The sequence below is a fragment of the Hemibagrus wyckioides genome, linkage group LG26 (genome assembly GCF_019097595.1).
Source record: "Hemibagrus wyckioides isolate EC202008001 linkage group LG26, SWU_Hwy_1.0, whole genome shotgun sequence".
NCBI lineage: Eukaryota > Metazoa > Chordata > Actinopteri > Siluriformes > Bagridae > Hemibagrus > Hemibagrus wyckioides.
The window spans coordinates 13,322,333-13,341,631 of NC_080735.1; the positions used below are offsets into that span (position 1 = coordinate 13,322,333).

The 19,299-nt window shown below is 41.6% G+C and overlaps 1 protein-coding gene across 3 annotated transcripts; it reads right to left on the reverse strand.

Annotated features, from left to right (window-relative positions):
* Positions 1-18: 18 nt before the first annotated feature.
* Positions 19-17,650, reverse strand: prr36a (proline rich 36a). 3 transcript variants are annotated; one of them, XM_058380510.1, is made up of 7 exons: positions 17,606-17,650; positions 17,389-17,494; positions 9,321-10,031; positions 9,160-9,241; positions 7,414-7,580; positions 4,676-7,267; positions 19-2,765 (listed from the first exon to the last, which is right to left on the reverse strand). In XM_058380510.1, the coding sequence occupies exons 3-7, from the start codon at positions 9,943-9,945 to the stop codon at positions 1,729-1,731; spliced, it is 4,503 nt and encodes a 1,500-aa protein (XP_058236493.1). In that variant the 5' UTR covers positions 9,946-10,031; positions 17,389-17,494; positions 17,606-17,650; the 3' UTR covers positions 19-1,728. The 3 variants fall into 3 exon arrangements, with proteins under 3 accessions (XP_058236493.1, XP_058236494.1, XP_058236495.1); XM_058380511.1 differs by having other exon boundaries at positions 9,321-10,026; positions 17,606-17,622; XM_058380512.1 differs by lacking the exon at positions 17,606-17,650 and adding an exon at positions 3,494-3,548 and having other exon boundaries at positions 2,624-2,765; positions 17,389-17,599.
* Positions 17,651-19,299: the final 1,649 nt, after the last annotated feature.

Sequence of the window (19,299 nt, forward strand, 5' to 3'; positions counted from 1 at the left end):
ATGTGACCACAGTTCATGTTTTTTTTTTTGGAGTTCATTTAATAATTCTGATCCCTTTTGTCTTTCCTTGATCCCCGATTGTTATTTACATTGAAATTATTAAACAAACATGGACAAGTCCAGTGTGTACACTAATCCTGACAAAAAGCCGGCATCAAGACATGAAATTTTATTCCACATAGTGATGACCGTGACAGTACTATGGGTCTGAGTATACCTGGAGTCTTGATTCCCTGATTATGGACTTCAGTGACTAAACTATTAATCTTGAACATAAATTAAAAAACAAACCAAGACGTACAAAATGTAAGGGTTTCTACGAATACCTAGACAAGTAAACACTTCAATTTAAATGTACTTTTATGGGAAATCTCACAGATGTGACCCATTAAATTGAGCATGCATTGTCAAGGGTTACAACAATTCTTTATAGTTTACCCAAATTTTTTGAAGCATTCCTTTTGAGCTTGTGGGACAAGTATAGGTTTTTTTTTAATAGACTAGCCAGACAAAACGTATCTAAATTACATAAGTGGTTGTTCCACATACATGCACAATGACCACAAATCTTGGGAAACAAAAATTCACAAAATACAAATACAACACATGGGGCAGTATAAGATGAACTGCCAAGACATCTTTGACATGTACAGTTACAATGTAGAATGATGTACAAGATGACAAAAATCCGTTCACACAAGATAAAATGATGGTCCTGGATTCGGAAACATTTATGAGGCACGAAGAGGGATTAAATATGGCTTTCAGTAGTGTTTGGTGCATCACTGCATCTGAACAGTTCAAGGTGAATCGTTCAAGTAGTACACGTACATTTTTGTATCAAACTGTGCTCAGCAAAATACTTACCATAATCAAATTTTCATTTCAGAAATATTAAGTGGCACCTTCCCACTCCCCCCCCCCCACCCAAAAGAAGTGAGCTAGCTTTGCTGATCCTTCATTAGAATTTGTGAAATTACATGATGCTAATCTGTCTACTGAAAGAGTACTCATCTTAACATTTCCTGTAAACTTTCCCCATTAGCATCGATATACTAAAAAAAGCTTTGTGTTCCATGTATTGCTGATGCTTTTTATTCCTTCATACTGTGACCGGTTATCTAGTATATGGAGACAGCAACCTCAAGACTACTATTTGACTACTTCAAATAATTCATCAGTTGCTTTACCAGTTATTGCGCTATTAATTTTTGGACTGCTTCAATTAGCTTTCATGCTTAATAGTGCCATCATTCTTTCATGCAAGCCATCAAGAACAGTCTTTAAAAGAGGCAAGTAGTGCCTTCTTCTCTGTTCCACCTAGCTAAATGATGAAGTGTCTAAGGAAAAGACAGCCAGACACTTGCAATAAACTAATCATGGCTCGCTGAGAGCTGGTGTGATATGGCATGGCTGACTGGCAGAGGCAGGGGAGTGTACAGAATGAATTACCATAATATACTGTGACTCAGTGCGGTCAATTCTTGGCCATCCAGTAGGATTAGGTGGAGACATAAGGAAGAGGAAGAAATTACAGCATTGTGACCAACACTAACAGTTTTAAAATGAATAACTTGGGGTGTAACAATTTATGGTTCTGTAAAATTCTTTTTTGTTTTTTTTTAGCTAAATAAAAATAGGATCCCATGATTCTCATTTATATCCTCTACACCCTACAGCTGCCCTTATTACCTTTTTAGTCTAGTCTACCTACCCCAACAGTAGGCCTTAATGATGAGTCTCGAGCTCCACTACTGTCCATTCTCCTTTTGGAGAACTCCCAGAAAGCTCAGCCGAGTAGCTGCTAACAGAAGTCACTGTGGCAGTAGTTGGAGTAAGCGGGGGAAGGTTGGGCCACAGGCTCGTCTCCAGTGGGCTCAATGTCCCAGCAGCCCCACCAGGGAGGAGCAAAAGGGGGGAGCAGTTGTCCCCATTTAGTAACAACGTCTGGTTAATCAGCTGCTGGACAATGTCGGCTTTCTTGCCCCAGTCAAGCTCCAGAGAAGAAAGCTGCTGGGCAGAGCAGGTTCCGGAGAGAGGAGGGCTGTCTGAGGTCATAGAATGAGTTAACCCTTCATGATCATGAACGGGATTCGGAGATGGCGATGTGTTCTGCGATTGTGGAGAATCTGGGTTATCTGAACTGGAGCCTGCCTCTGGGATGCTGCTTCTCTCTTTGGGAGAAAATTCATGCTCTACCTTTAATTTCAGCACCATTTCTTTCTCTTCCATTTCGTCTTCCTCGGCATCACTTGTCTCTAGTGCCTCATAGATAGTGCAAAGCCCAGAAGGGGAAAGAACTACTGTACTTACATTTTTCTGGTGCTTACTTTGTTGTTTCTGTTGTTCCAGCTCTTGTTGCCACTGCATGATCTGCTGCCTTTGCTTCAGCTCCTGCTGCTGCTGATGAATTTGCAGGTGAAGCAGATCCCTCTTCTGTTCTTCCAATTCCCTCTCTTTCTCCTCCCTGTTCTTCTGTTCAACCTCCCACTCCACTTCTCCCCCCCTGTTTCTCTCAGCACTTTTCTCCACTTGTCTCTCAGCACTTTGGATATGTTGTTCCCGTCGCTGTTCAATCTCCTCAAGTTGCTGCTGATGTTGTTCTAGACGACGGAGTTGGGCGTTACACCCCACATTCGGCATCCTCGGAGGAAGATCAGTAGGCAGACGGGTCACGTGATCCACACGTAATCCAAAATGGGGCTTGGGTGGTCTTGCGCTGACCGTGGGCACCTTGTCTTGCTGCTGAACACAGAGGTCACTTCCTGTAAACATGGCAAATATAGTTAAGTAAGTGTTAGAAAATGAATGGGATAAGAAGGTACAGTACAATGTATGAGCAAAACATTAAGCTATAAATGAAAAGATTGAAAAAATAAAGAGTTGGTAGTGGAGCAATACAGAAAGCAGTGCACACGGATAACTGAGACAGAAAGTATATTTGGTATAAAAACATTCATCAGAATAAGAACTTGTGCAGCAGTTTTTGTGCGATGAGAACGGCCACGCCCTGTATATGCAGTAACCACCGACTACTGTGAAGAGTAAAAATAAATTAAGCTTGTGTTAAAAAAAAAACCAAAACAAACAAAACCTCTGAACCTGGATGAGCACATGCAAGCACCATGCATATATTACCGAAAGGTAGCAATATGTGCAAATAGGAAGGAGGAGCGCACACGCACACCACACACGCAAGCATGCCTCAAGCAACAACCCTCGTGAACAGCAAGATTTGCTTTGTGCAAGATGATTCAGTGTAGGGGTGCACACAAGTTGGCATCTCAGAGTGGACAGACTTAAAGGTGATTCATTCTGCAAGTCAGTGCATGTCCACCATTAAAGAAGTTCATCTGACAGATTTTGGTTTGTGGTCAAAGCATAGCATTTGGTCAGCCCTGAGTGGTGGGTCAGATGAACAGCAGAAGAACCAAACCACATGGAGATGAAGGCATTTAAAAAGGGTCAAAAGAGGGAAAGGACAACTAAGCACCTTGGTAAAGAATGAGATCCAGAAGCCTTGTAGATCTCGTACTTTCTCCTTCCCTCTGGTGGTGGGATTCAAGTAGGGGTCAGGGTAGGTGGGGGGGGGGGGGAGAGGCAGCGAGGGGTACACCAAAATAGAAGTAGAAGCAGACTGGAATAGGAGCGCAAAGTCCTAACTCCAGTTTTCCATGTACTATGTAAATAATGTAAATAATTTGAGATAGATGTGTAGATGTGTTGTGGACGCTGATGTAAAAGGTAGCAAGGTTATCGTCATAGAATGCCCCTTTCAGAAATAAACAAGAATCTAATCCTGTAAAAATTGGAAAATTGTTTAAGCTAGTATTTGTATGTAAAGTATATGTGGAATAGTTAACCATCACTATAAGTTAGATCATAAAGGATTATTGTATGTGTATTTTATGAACATTTATGCAACAACCATAAAATAAATATGGGGTGTGGTGGCTCATTAACTAGAGTACCATGCTTCTGTTTATTTTTTATTCCAAGTAAACATCTAGTTTAATATCGGTGCAATTCATCACCATCAGCCTTCATCCATTTAAAAAAAAAAAAAATACCGGAAGAAAAGTTGCGTTAAATGTCTACCCTTTATTTAAAGCTAGGACAATAAGTATTCAAAAGGAAAAAAATATAGATATATTCACAACATTAAGGGTGAGGTTTAAGCAAACCCATTAGTGCAAAGGAGAAACAAGGCATGTGTGGAGGGGGAGTAAAATTCAAGAGAGAAGACTTACAAACTCAATGAGAAGAGTCAACAAAATACAAAAACAATTAATTAGTATTTGCATTAAAAATGCCATGATAAATACACACAAAAATGTCAAGCCCATCCCACAGTTCTTTTGTCTTGAATAATTCAATCATGTTCCGCAAACTCGACAATTCATGCCAGTCCAAAGCAACACTTTTTTTTTTTTTTAAAGGGAGAAACAAAATGTTTTTTCTAGATGTAAATAGTAGTTATTGCACATACAGGACTTTTAATCCATATATCAATAAGAGTACTATTAATAGTGTTAGAGTGGCACTACCATTTTGAATGATCAGGCCCCCCACGCTAAAAATCTTCCATTTTTGACAAGACAAACCTAGGAAGACCCTGACAGACAGCAAAGAACACTGAAAGGTGCATTGGCGATGTATATAGTCTATACATTACCTGTCAAGAAGCTATCAGTCTTTTCGCATATTGTGGAGTAGTAGGAATGTGGTGCATCAAGATCCAAATCTTGTTGGGGCTCGGAGGAGGAAGAACTATCCAAGCATGTCTCAATGGGGACAGTACCACTTAGTGAGTAAGTCTCTGGCAACTCCTCACTGGCCTTCCCAGAAAGCATGTACTGCTGCTCTGAGTTCAGCTGAGCCTCTTCTTGCTGGTCAAGGAGGTCAGCATCTCCAGGAGCACCAGCAGGTGCAAGGTTCAGCTCCTTAATAAGTGATGGATCTTTGGCCTCATCTGGAAGCTGTTCTTCGTTTTCCAGAGAAAAAATGCCTGGGCTTTTAATGCAGCTCTCTGTCGTAGACTGGGCATTAGAGTTAGAGGTGGTACACTCAAAACCATAGGAGGCAGCTGAAGTGGCAGACTGAGGAGTGTCACTACCACCACCACCTCCATCCAGCTCGGCACAAGCCTCCTCACATTCCTCCACCAAGGCTGACAGGCTGTGAGCAACTTGTGTGCCATCAAAGCACACAAGTGCATTTCCTGTGGAAGCAGGTTCAGTAGGGTCACTCATCTGCATGTCCCCTTCTGTGTCACTAACTACATCCCCTGTGGTAGAAGAATGGGATGATGGTGCAGAAGTCAATGCTGTTGAGAGACCTGCCAACATCTCATCTGCAGGCAGAGTCTCAGGTTCTTCCTCTTCATGTTCAGACCCTACATGATCAGATCTACAACTTCCTAGATCCTGCATAATGTCTGGCAAAGCAACGTGATCTGGGCTGACTGGTAAGGGTTGTTTTTGGTTCTCTAGTCCAGGGCTTATACTGTAATCTTTTGGCTCCTCGGGTGTGCTCGCACCACTGCGAGTATGGATGGCTGGTTCTGAGTCAGGCAGAGTGCTAGACTGAGAAATGAGTTGGGAATCAGATGCCAAGTCTTGTTTGCGGCCCATGTCCATCTCTGCAGCCGGTTCTGAGGAAGGCCGAGTTGAGTTTGGAGCAGGATCCATAACAGCTGGAGACTGAGGAGAAGACGGATCTGTTTTAGCACCTTCGATATCCAAACAGGATTGAGCAGCAGGTTGGTTTGGCAATTCTGAGTATGTTTGCCAAGGGTTGGAAGATGGACTGGAGACAAGCATAGGATCTGGTTGAAGTGATTGCATCCAGGCATCAGCAAAAGGATTTGGTGAAGAAAGGGCTGGAACAATGGATGAAGGTTGCATACGGTTCAGGTTATCCAATCTGTAGTCTTCTGCCAAGTCATCTTCATCTGCATTTCCATAACTTTCAAGGCCACTCTCTGTGACACCCTCACTTGCCATCTCAACATCTTCATCCTCATCGTCATTGTCATTGCACTGCCGGTGTGGATCTTCTGTCATTTCTGATCCAACGTCCATATCATCAACACGGTCATAATCATCTTCATCATCGTCATCTTCGTCGTCATCATCTTCGTTGACCGGAATGTCGGGGAATTTCTCAAAGTCTGGAGATCCAGCTGATGCACCTTCTCCATCAGCACCTTTCAGGCTAGCCTCACCTAGATCATCCATACTTTCAGTGCCTTCTAAAACACCAGGGGCACTAAGCTCTGAGGCCCCTTGCTGGCTACAGCTTACATCCTCAGAGTCAAATTCTGAGGGCAGGCCCCCTGCTCGCCATAAAGAGCCAGCCAGACCAGCTGAACCGGGCCTGGACTCTTCAGTAGGCTGTGTACCACTCATGTCGGACACAGATACCTGCTGACTGCCCTCCCTCTCGTCTTCCTCTTCTTCTTCAAAATTGCAAATTATCTGCTCTTGTTTCTCAACAACCTCCAAGTCTTTAGGAGGCTCTTGGGCAGTAATTGGAACCTCAGATGGTGAAACAGTCACATGTTCTTGTTCATTCATTCCATGTGCTACAACCAAAACATCGTCATGAACATTTTCAGATTCTAGTACAACAGTTGGAGAATTAGAGGTTTCAAGTACAGGTACATTGGCTACTGACTGTATAGCTAGTGGCTCAGCATCTGTTGTCTCTGTGGTGGAAATGATGTCCACATTTGTAGGCTCTGGGGCAAGTACTTGCACCCCTTCTCCCTGATCTTCAAGTGCACTGGCCTGTTGATCAGGCTGTGCTAGGTCAACTGAAGCATCTTGTGCTTCCATCACAGATTCTACAGGTGCCATGGCTGCAGCTGTTTCTATAATAGCAGAGGGTTCCACAGGCTCCGATGACTGTTCTTCTGAAGGCTTCGCTTTGATGACTAATGGCAAAACAGACTGCGTTGGTTTGGCTGTTTGACATTTCCCAGGGGCTAGATTATTACTTACTACCTGCTTGTGATTACTGAACTCTGCAGCCGTTCTACCTGAAGCAGTGCGTGAGGAAATGTTTCGGGGACTTGGTGGGATCTTCCGTGTGGTTACTTGTACTTTATCGATTTTTTGTTGAGATGTTCTAGTGTCTGTAGCCAATCGTTTGACAGTTGCTGCAGGTTTAGGGGGTTCAGGTTTGGAGGCCTTTGCAGCTGTAGAGCATGTAGGGGCAGTGGTTAACGGTTTTCTGGCCGCTGCACTGGTGGCGGTTTTCATTTCTGGAAAGGAGAAGATGCCATTTGAATGGTTATCAACAAAAGAATTGAAAAGGTAAACGTCCATACACAGAATACCACTAATTCAAGAAGTGTAGTCTTTTCAATTAGAAATCAACAGTGGGGGAAACAGCCCATGTTTTGTCTACCTTTTTTAGCTGCTACAGTAGTGGAGAGCTTGGAAGGTTGTGATGATGCAGAGTTGGCACCAGAGGGAGCAGAGACAGTTGTTCTTAAGGCTGTAGATTTACTAGCAGTGGTTGTTGGTCTAACTGGGGCTGAAGAAGTGGTAGGACGAGAAGTTGCTACAGTAGGCCTGAAAAATTAATGCAGGTGAACATCAAAGATTGAGAATGGGAGCAAAAAAACCCTCATTGAAACAATAATCAAAAACACATTGACTGTAGTGTCAAAATCTTTTCATTAAGCAATAAAAAAAAGAAAAAAAAGAAAAAAAAAAAAAAAAAGTGTTTAATCAAGACAGTAGTATCTAAAAGCATGGACCCTGTCGTACTTTTGCTGTAACAAAGTGGGTACTGAGCACATTCTTATATGTTCACACTGCACATATTTAAATGTCCAAACCCAACATGCTTGGTTTGTATTCTCCCCATAGATTTTTCTGTCACAATGGTCAATTGTTCTGCCATGAGGACAAAAGACCTGGGCCTTCCCATTAGATTACATCAATCTGAAGGCAAAGAGATGGCTGACTGATTCAACATCGGTTAAAGAAAAGAGATATGGACAGGATGCCAAGTGGACAAAATTACGGTAGCAAAAGACAATGAATTAAACACTGCATAACAGACAGCTGTACAAATACTGCAGGATTTGAAATACATGTCAACAAACTCAAATGCAAACTATAAACAGCAATAAACAGCTTCTGATGAACAGATAACCAACTGTCACCATTACTACACATTAGACCATTTAAACTTCCAAGACATGGGATGGAAATCTTATTAAAAAAAATCCATCAAAACCATGAACAAAATTCAATTGACCAGGAAAGGTTGGGAAAACCCACCCAAACATGGATAAATAAATAGTTCTATGATTCAGTTGGTTTACTGAGGGGTCCCACAAAACCTCAAACCAGAGCACCTTGCATACCTGAGCACAAAATCAGACAAACGGATACAAATCAGTTTGATCAATATCTGAAGAGTTGTTTTATCTGCATCGCACACTTGAGCTTGCATACTTGCACACTGACACACTACACACAATTTTAGGATTTATAAAGACAATACTAGAAAAAAAAAAGAGTGCAAGCCCTTGTTAAAACACTTAGACGGCATGAGCAGACATCACAGTTCTGAACTTTAAACTAATATGAAAACACAAGATACATATCTTATTTTCTCTTAATAAACTATTTGCATTAAATGTGCAGGATCCAAATTACACCAAGTAAGTATAGGCATATAAAAAAAAGCTTTAGTATGGCAAACAGGAGGTGGAGGCAGGGATACAGCAGAGCTAAAAAACACTTCACCATCCAAAGAACAATTCAGGAACCTTTAAGTGTGCACACTTCGCACTCCATAGTCAGCTGCAGCAGGCAGATCCTGAGTGCTCTGAAGATAAAATGGCCTAAAAGGGCTCAGTGTTTGTGTGTACACTTATGTTGCTTGTGGTTGTGTGGGAGTGCTGGATTTATGCTGATGAAGGATTTGATCCAATAAGACATTGCATTAGGGAGGAAGTAAGCAGATAATTCACTCCTTTATGTAAACAGAAATAAATGACCCATAAAAAAAATTAAAATACAGAATTTCCCTCACCTCCACCAAGGACAAGTACATGTGTTAGCCATTGGCAAATTGATCATTTAAAATCAAGGATTAAAATTCCCATTCTAATCAACACATCACCATTGGTCTTACCTGGTCGTCTTAGGAACAGTGGTGGCTTTGGGAGCAGATGAGACAGGGGCTTTGGCAGCAGGTGCAGTAGTAGGCCTGGGTGCTGCGGAAAACATGGAAAGTTGGGTTGAGCAAAGCTGTTAAAAAATAAATAAGACAGAATTGGTGGTGTTTAACTGTACCTGTGGTCTTGGGTTTAACTGTAGCATTGCTGCCTCCTGTGACCGGCTTACTGTTCAATGCTTGCGAGGTTGCTGCTCCAGTTTTTCTTGCCCCACTGCTTGTGGAGGGTACTGGCCTGGCAGACCCAACAGCTTTTCGCTCAGCTGCCTTCACCTGTGTCCTTGGCGCTACAGTTGTAGCAGCGGGCCCTTTTTTGACTTGAGAGGATACTCCAACAGGGGCACTTTTCTTCATCTCAGAGTTCATAGTCATAGGTTTCTTGCTTGCACCATTCGAGACCGTCTTCATAACACCATTTCCCACTCGGCTTTGAGCTGTAGGAGGACGAGACGAGGCACCTGTTGTGGTCGTTGCTTTAGTGCCTGCTGTACTAGGCTTGGTCTTCATTGGGGCTGTAGTCTTGACCTTAGGTTTTGAAAATTTCCCATTAACCTCTTTTCCAGGCAGAGGCGGTGCTGAGGTAGCTCCATCCTGCTCACCTTCATTTTCAACCTTCTCAAGCTGTGAAGATGTTGGGCTGGAGTCTTGTTGGACCTGCTCCTCACTGGCAGCTACTTCAGGAACAGGCTCCACTACATCTTCTCCTGGCTCAGCCGGAGTTGTAGCAACCCCATCAGGTTTCATCTCAGTTGGTGCCTGGCAACTTTTTGTATACTCCAGTTGTCAGTCTGGATTCAGGGCTGTATACACTTAATTCGGGATCAGCTGTTCTGAAAAATAAGAAAAACACCTTGAAACTAAAAAACAGCATCTTGGTATTACTGTAACAGACAGATAGGAAATAATGAATTAAAATAAATTCTAAATAATTCTATATGAATGAAAACATTTTATAAATAAGTAATGGAAGAGATTTTGCAGTATTTCCCAAAGCTCAGTAAAAGTCTTGTTTGAACCGTCTTAATTTACCTATTCACTTTGGATCCATTTTTTGCATAATTTATATTTACACCTCGTGTGAGGTAGTTTGAATTTACTGCTGTGAACATTGTTATATATTTTAGGAATTCTGCTTCATGTTAGTCACTAAGAGGATTCCATAAGGCTATTGAGAATTGGTATTCCACCAAACCTGATTAAGAAACCAACATAAATGAATTATTTTGTAAAGACTCGACTACAATAGTCCTTAATTTGTTTGGTTCCCTTCTACAGGTCACAAATGAGGGTTGTGGGCTCAAGCAGACAGAGGGAATAAAAGTTAAAATGGAGAAAAGAAAACCACAGCAGTGAACTCCATGACCTCTCTCTACTTTCCTTTAGCTGCGCTGGCCTTTAAAGCCATGGGTTTTCTTTCTCTAAACCTCTACTCCCCTCTGCCTTCTTTTCTTCCACCCCCCCCTCCCATTTCACCCTTATGAGACCTGTTCCCTGCAAGCAGATGGCCTGGGCAACAAAGCTATTGTATTGGTTCAAAAAAAAAAAAAAACTGGCTTGACCGGCAAGCAAGAGAGTGAATAAAATGTGTGGTTGTGTGCTGGGGAAGGTGGGGGATGTAATAGAAGAAAGACTGAAGCAGTGAAATTCAATTTGCACTCTGTATTACTGGACAAAAGGAACAGGCAAACGGATATAATTAAAGTGCATGACTGAGTGCTGTAGAAGTATGAAGGGTGAAATCACAGTCATACATAGTACTACTGCAGCCTTCAGTAGAATTTGTAAGGCATGGGAAAGACAAGTGATTATATATATGAAAGAATGGTAAATGGTAAGCACCCCATTATGTCATAACATCTTTCTCTGCCTACAAAAACCTCAAATTATTGAATACATCTACACAAAGTTTTTTTTCCCTATCCTACAATAAACCTGATTTGTTTAGAGAAATAAAAAAAATAAAATAAAAATAGCATATGAAGACATTGACAGTATCACAAAATGTAATCCAGCTACATACCAAAATCCTCACTGAAAAATGACCATCACCTTAAAGAACCATGTTTATTACTGAAAATGTACAATTAATATTTTGTTTAAATTCATTGGAAAACCAATTTTGGTGTTTTGGAGAATCAATCAAGATGTGTTTTAAAGAAGGCTAACAAATTCATACACATTAATAAAACGCTCTGAAAATAGTCATGGTCAAGACAGGAGACAAACCATAAATCCTGAACAACAGGTTTCAGTGGTCACATCCAATTTTTTTGCCATTCAGCTCATTCCTTGCTCTCATTCAAGCAGAGCATCAGCTTTCAGAAGCTGCAGGTTGTAACATAATAGCATTTGAATCCATTCCTTCCTAATTATGACTTCATTCTTCCGGGTCTCTCGCTATAGCTCTACAACAACTCCTTTAAGAAGGGACCTTCTTTAGCCGGAAGACAGCGGGTTGTTTTTTTTTCCCCATTCTTAATTCCACCCTTTGTCTGTCAGTACTTTTACCTACATAATCCACCTTAAAAAGGACAAAAGATTAGGACTGTGTCTTGGACTGACTGTTAGACCAATCTCATCTTTTACACTGAGCACCTCTTAAAAATCTGATATTGATGGGGGTGGGAGCAGGCCCAGACAACCCCGTTTATCCCTGTTCTGTCCGTCTCACTGAAGAGATAAACCCAATCTACTGTCTAGACGAGGAAACAAGAACATGCCCCATCCCTTCTAGCATTACATCATTCTGGTCAGCATGTTCTTTGCTGCCTAGTGTTCCGCCTCTCTTTGTTTATTAGAGCGTAGCCATTAAATATGGCCCACTTAATGAGCATGCAGGAAGCATTTAAAACTAGCATGGGACAGGGAATTGAACATTTACAGAAAACTTAGCATTTGCGTGATGGCAGGCTTTTATTGAAGCAGAATCTAGTAAGGTTCTGAGAAGAGGACAATGTGACAGACAGGTGTCCTAAAGGGTGTGGTTATGGTAGCTGACCAAACACATGCATAATTGGGTGGTCAGCCATCATGGAATGCTTTTTGCATGTGTTATATAATGGTAGAAATGCTAAAAAAAAATAAAAAAAAAACTAGTTCAACAGCTCTCCCAAACTGAGCAAGAGTGTGTTCCTGTGCAGCTGCAAGCTGGCCACATCCTGCATTCTTGTGACAAGAGCCAGCATGATGACCAAATCCATCTTTCCCCCCAGTCAATTATTTTCAGTGAAGGAAAGGGAGAAGGCACATAAAAACTGCTCTCCCAGTTCAAAACTGGAGAGAAAAATACCAGCTGCATCTCACACTTTCTTTAAATTTCATGAGAATGCAAGACTTTCAGCAGTATAACCACATATGTGGCATATAAGCTAATACCCATAACCACTTTCTGACAGTTGTCTGAGAGAACAGGCACAAAATGCATGGCTCACACCATAAAAAGGCTGGACATGCCATAAACATGCACAATGCTGCCAGATCCTGCTGAAATATGGTTCCCCCCCCCCTTCATAGCTTTCATACTCTTCATCCTCCTCTCTCTCCCACCATTCTACACAGTACATCAATGTCCAGACTACTAGTGAGAGCGCTGGCAGTTTGCCTGCTTGCAAGACCTCTTACTGGGGCCCTGAAATGCGTCAGCATGCCAAGTAGGACAAGGCCACTGCTTGGTGATTTGAGGCTCTTGTGTGGCCTTTCAGTGACACTAAACAGCAACTATATTACTGTTTGCAGTTGGTAACTGGTGTTGGTTTTCTTCCTAGTGTAATGGTAATAGGATACAAGAGTGTTGAGTGCCAGTGGAAAGGGTTATTTTAAGTAAGAATCATGAAGGATTGCCCATATACTAAGGAAATTCTGAACTAATAGCGTCATATGATGCTACTGAAGAGCCATGAAGTGTCCCCCAGCTCACGGTCACATTACACTGGATACACAAAGGATAGAGATTGTAAAAGAACATTTCTTTTCAGCTTTTTTCTCTCAGCTGCTGCAATCATCAATCAATAATCTGTTTCCAGTGGATAACGCTCATACACTGCTTGTAACCCCACCAGAAATTTCCTCATACTTTTGTAACCTATAACAGCTCAACCTATAAAACCGGTTTAATCCACAGAGAAAAGGTCCTACCATCAGCAAGAAGACCACACCCTCAATAAACCCACCCCTAACCACAAAAATGCCTCTTTTTATTTAAGTAGGTGTTTTATGCACAACCTTGCTACTGGTGCAGTTAATGTTAAATGTACGATTAGAAAATGAGTACCCTGAGAGGGTTAACTGCTCATGATGGCACAGATAAACAGGAAAGCCCTGAGACAGTATCTCTCACATCCATCTGGATTAGTATTGGCCATGCACAAGTGTCTAGTGTTCAAATGTGTAAAATGACACTGCAGAGCTCAGCGTTGTGCATGTGCCTGAGTGTGTGCGTTGTCAGGGTTAGACTAGAGAGTGCCAAACTAGCAGGGGGGGTTGTGAAGGAGCAGGACAGCAGCATTTGGTAAGCCACCACAACAGAGAGGCGATGTCAGGTGGCAAGCACACACCTTTTCCACACTTGGGAAGAAAGCCAAATTACATTCTTACAGGGAGATCATTTACACCGGCAGAGAGAGTTAAACAGGGTGGGTGGTGCAGATGGTGAACAGTGGCATGGTGGGTTGAGTCACTTCTCATGATGCAATGGGTATCCAGCAGGCAACATTTATTAACACATAGGAGTCGTGCCTAAACGGATTAAAATGAGGCCGGTTGCTTATATTCCAAACACTACATTTGGGGCAGGATGTGAGTCAGTCAGTTGCTAAGCTACTGTTGGCAATTAATGAACATTTCAAAGCAATGCAATGGTCACAGCACAATATTCATTACTGAACTGGAAACACTCCAATGCCAACATTAAACCCTTGAACCATTTGCAAAGTTGCTGGCATCGAAAAAATTGCATTCAACATCTTAAGTGATCAGCTCTAAGTGCTAGCCCTCAAAGAGAATATCTATACAAACTAGTCCATTAAAAAAACAGAGTACTGATGCAAAATTTTCAGCATTGATGCAGTATCCCATTTTCCCAGGGCTTTCATTACAATAATTATGGTGACAACATGGGTTGGGCATTTTGCTCCAGGATCAATATAAAAGGGGACTGCAAACAGTGCTACACCACAGATATGTTGTCACTCCCAAGTTTCAACCAAACAAGGATGATCCCATGACAGCTTGAGGCTGTTGTTATATTATGTTAATATTTTCCCCATCGTAATTTATGAGACGCTCATTTCTCATGGGTCATGCATCCAAAACAAAACCACCATGACAAAATATTGCATTTGCTTGACCAGACCACACATCCACACCACAGAACAACATTCGATGTGAAACAAAGCATGAACACCAAAAATGATGTAATCATTAGCTCACTGAAACCAATGCAGAAAACTACAATCAAGGCCAAAGCACTGGATATACAAACAGATGTAGGAATCTGAAGCCTGCCCTGCTTATGAGAATTACACTGCAAAGTAAATGAGACCCAGTAACACTGTTTTCCTTATAGCCTGCCTAGTGACAATGCTGGCTAGTGAGTTAAGCCTTACTAAAACGGGTGTCTAAAATAACCGGACACAGCTGAGCTATTACATCAAGGGACAAGCCTACGGTTTGGCACATGCTCAGAGAGAGTGGACACCATAAATCACAAGAAAGGCAGGAAGCTGCCACAATCAGATGCTTTGCTTTGTTAAACTGTGGGGTGTTTTCTAAATAAACATGTCCAAGCATATGTATCTATATTCAAAGGCAATTTAGCTGACTTGGCAAATGACAACACAGCTCTGTTCCAGCAACCCCCAAGTTCCCATCCCCCTTTCATACACATCTTATTGGTTTCCCTGCTCAGAGACACCTGATTCAACTAATCGACTAATTAACACCCCTTCTCGAGGTAGTTAATGCAAGGTAAACACTGAAATGTGCAGGACAGGAGGTACTCTACGACCATAGTCCATTGCCAAACATGCAAGATTTTCATTTACTTCCTGCACTCAGCATGCTCAGAAAAGCTAGGTTTCTGCAATTACACACCAGCAGACACACAAATGCAAAGAAACAATCCGATTCAAACCTTCATTATTAGGAAGGCCAAGCTAGAGACATGTACAATAGGCATCAAATGCTCAATATAACACAGGTGGAACGTTTGAAGATGAAACCACAATGGTGAAACAGTGCTGCCTTTACCAGCTGCTAGAATGGTTTGATCTTGCCATCAAAAACTTCTAGAAACTTCTGGCTACTTCATTAACATGGCACGTGTTTCACAAAGGAAACTAGCTGAACCATATCGGATACCATCGTCTTAAATCATACTGTATTGATAAAACAGTGAAAACTCATAACAGACGACTGAAGGCTGCTTTTATCCTTTTTACATTTAAAATACACTATTTTGCCAAATGTTTCAGGACACCAATCCAAATCATTGAATTCAGGTGTTTTTCAGGGGTTGTTAGTTCCAGTGAAAGGAAGTGGTCATCCTCAAACTGTTCCCACAAAGTTGGCAGCATGAAATTGTCCAAAATGTCTTGGCATGCTAAAGCATTAAGAAATCCTTTCACCGGAACCAAGGGGCCGAGCTCAACCCCTGAATTCAATGATTTGGAGGGGTGTTCCAAACTTTTGGCAATATAATGTATTTGAGGTATACTATGATGACTGCCAGGGTAAATAGTATTAAATCAAGCTCTAAATCTGTAAAATAAATCATTTTATAAAACAGACTACAGCCGGGACAACTTCTTTGTTAGGAAATCTGCAGCAAATATTATAGAAATGTCTTCAAATATCATATTTACATATTGGCCACTTCTAGACGGGACTAATTCCCAGTACCTTTGATCAACAACTGCGATAAGATGTTCATTACAAGCAAACAGGGTTTCTGTCCTTCTCTTGTTTTGCAATTCTTGTCTTTGGCTATCACATATGCTACAGACATAGTGGACGAGGATCAGGTTGACGGCCCTTCCTTTACATTATGCCGATAAGAGATTCGTGATAAAACCCTAGACCAAATAAAATCCTAAACTGCAACAGTGGACATAGAACAGCGCATTCAAGCACGCAACTAGAGCAGTTGTCACCTCTAAATGGCCCATTTGTTAATAAGATGGCTTGCAAAGGAGTCCAGGAAGTGTAAACCCTGCAGCTGCCATTGGGCAACAGGGTTCAATTCCTCTAGGCCACAACTCGCACCTTCATTCAAAGCAAACAGGGTTCATGAACTCCCCCCACACACACCATGTGGATGTTGGGGATGTAAACATGGTGAGGTTGGGATTCAGTGATTGAAGATTTGTTGAACACCTCCTTGTGTGACCACCTGCCTTGGATGTTTACAAATCAATCAGCATCTATTACCCGGTATCGATCTGATGTGCCAGTTAGTTTCACGTGTCCGGTAAAACGATACAGCATGAGAATGACATTTTATCCGGATCCCATTTGACACAACTTCTGCATGATCTACTGACAAAGGCGATTTAAATGGAGACACCTGACCCAGACACCCATGCACACACCATGCCAATATACTCACGAGACATCAATAAGGATATAATAATAATGAAATATCGCCCGGGGGGCACGTGCTGCTGCTGCATAAAAAAATACACCACATTTTATCCTGCTGTTATTATTACCGCGTGACTATGGCTTCATCTAAAGACCTGTTACTTGAAGGTCAGCGTTTCAACAGTGGCTGTAATAAGGATATGAAAGACGTCTGGCCACAAAACAAAAATATTTGGCTTCCAAGGCTACCAGTAGGTTATTATTCGACCACGAAGCGCGCGACGTGACTAGAACAGATGCGGCCAGCCTTCGCGATGTTATTTATACAAACAAAGGAAGATTCCGACAAAAATGCACAACGTGAATCTTAATCAATGCACAAATAATAATAACAATAAAAAAAAAAATAGACGCTACAAAACGTAAGCAGCTCCGTTTCGGCATCTACACCATATGATGCGCGAGCAAACAATAATAATAAAGCACCACGTTAACACGTATTTAACCGCACCTTCAAATGAATACGTTTCGACGCAGATATCCGAGCCCAGTGTGTTTAAATAGTAAAAACGTGAGGGTTTTAAAGGTTTTTTTTTCCCCTCCTCTCACCTTAGGCCGTCTTCTCCTCTTCACACGTCAAAAGGAGCGCACGCGGAAAGCGCCAAATTTCTAAACGCGCCTGTTACCTTGTTACTGCACGCGCTACCGCCGTTAGCTGGGAGGATACACACAAAACATACAAAAGATTTAAAGGCTAAACATATTTTGTCCTGCGATGTAAACACACTTACGAACCAGGATTAAACTACCAAAAAAAAAAACCCACCCTGATTTCACCGAGCTACCCCTGGTGTCCCCATTTATAAACTAGCGCCCCTCCCTGTCTCGCGTTTGCTTATGCAAATTAGTCGCGAAGGCAGCCACGCCCACTTTCCCATCTACGCACGCGCCCCTAATTCTGTAGTCTGGTTAATGTTTACATTATAGTGCTAATAGATGGTTAATATATATATATATATATATATTTTTAAAAACCCTTCTGTTTTCAGTGCCATATGAAATTCGTGCTTTAATTTAGAAAGTAAGACATTTCATCCAAACCAGAGCTGTTTAAATAATGAGTACAGAGCTGTCTTTTGTTATCAAAGCTTGCAGCTGTCACTATTGGAGAGGGATTAATAGAATGAATGCAAGGTCTAATATGAACTTTTGTTCAAAGTCAGAGAGGAAGAAAAGGATGGGCTTGGGAACGAAATAAGTATTCAGGGAACGAGGCCTACAAACAAACTGCAAGTCATGACAGAGAGATAAAAGGTGGTGGATCTGTTGAGGTGAAACAGCATGCAGCTTCAACTTCAGGGGAAATGAATCTCTATATGCATGTGTGTGTGTGTGTGTGTGTGTGTGTGATCTGAGTCTCGGATAAAAGACTGAACAATGTGTCGATGATAAAGCACTATGATAGCCATGAAAAGGACAATCAAAACCCAAGATAAATGAATTAATAAATGAATGAATGAATAAATAACCCAGATGAAATCAAGGTGTTTACCATCATCGTAGACAATGAGAAAGAAAATCTGCCTGTACATGTGCATATCTACCTTATCTGTTAACATCCGTGTCTGTGTGTGTGATGTGCCGTAGTGTACATGAGCCATACCTGCTCATGGGACTGCTCAGGTTACACATTCCTGAAGCATACATGCAGAATAATTCTTCTTATTTTTCAGTATTGCTCTTGTCGATGGACTCCGAAGAATCTTCCAGGCAATTCTCCTGCCCCTTAATGCACCAAAGTGCAAGTCAATATCTATTAGTGAGCCGTGTTACTAACAGGAATCAAGATTTACTATCTATCTAATGTACCATTTGCTAAATGTCTTGCTGAGTTAAGGTGGTCCTCAGATAAAAGTAAGCTATATTTCGCAGAAGGGTGTAGTCTCATGGGTGCGACAGGGCAGCGGTCACCACCCTAAGTCTGACCGAGATACACATTTGAAAGATCTGTTGCTTCTGGCCAATTTGATGTCGTGTTAATTTGAAAATAATTTTTTAACACCACCCCGTGTCTAACAACATGACTTGTCTTTAAGAAGTGTCAGAATTACTGAACAGACACCAATGAAAAAGCTGCGTTTGTATTATAGGAAGATGTTTAGATGACAAAGATGTTTTTATGATCATTCTGGGAACATGGTTATATAGCAGATAGCTTTGCTGCCCCCCAGTGGGTTTCCACTGGATTCCTTCCATCTTCCAAAAACCTAGGTGTGTGAATGTATGTATTTTGTTTGTCTGTCTGTCTGTCTGTCTGTCTGTCTATCTATCTATATGTATGTCTATCTATCTGTCTGGCTGTCTATCTATCTGTCTGCCAATCTATCTGTCTGTCTTTCTATCTATCTGTCGATCTCTCTATCTGTCGGTCGGTCGGTCGATCTGTCTGTCTGCTAATCTATCTATCTATCTATCTATCTATCTATCTATCTATCTATCTATCTATCTATCTATCTATCT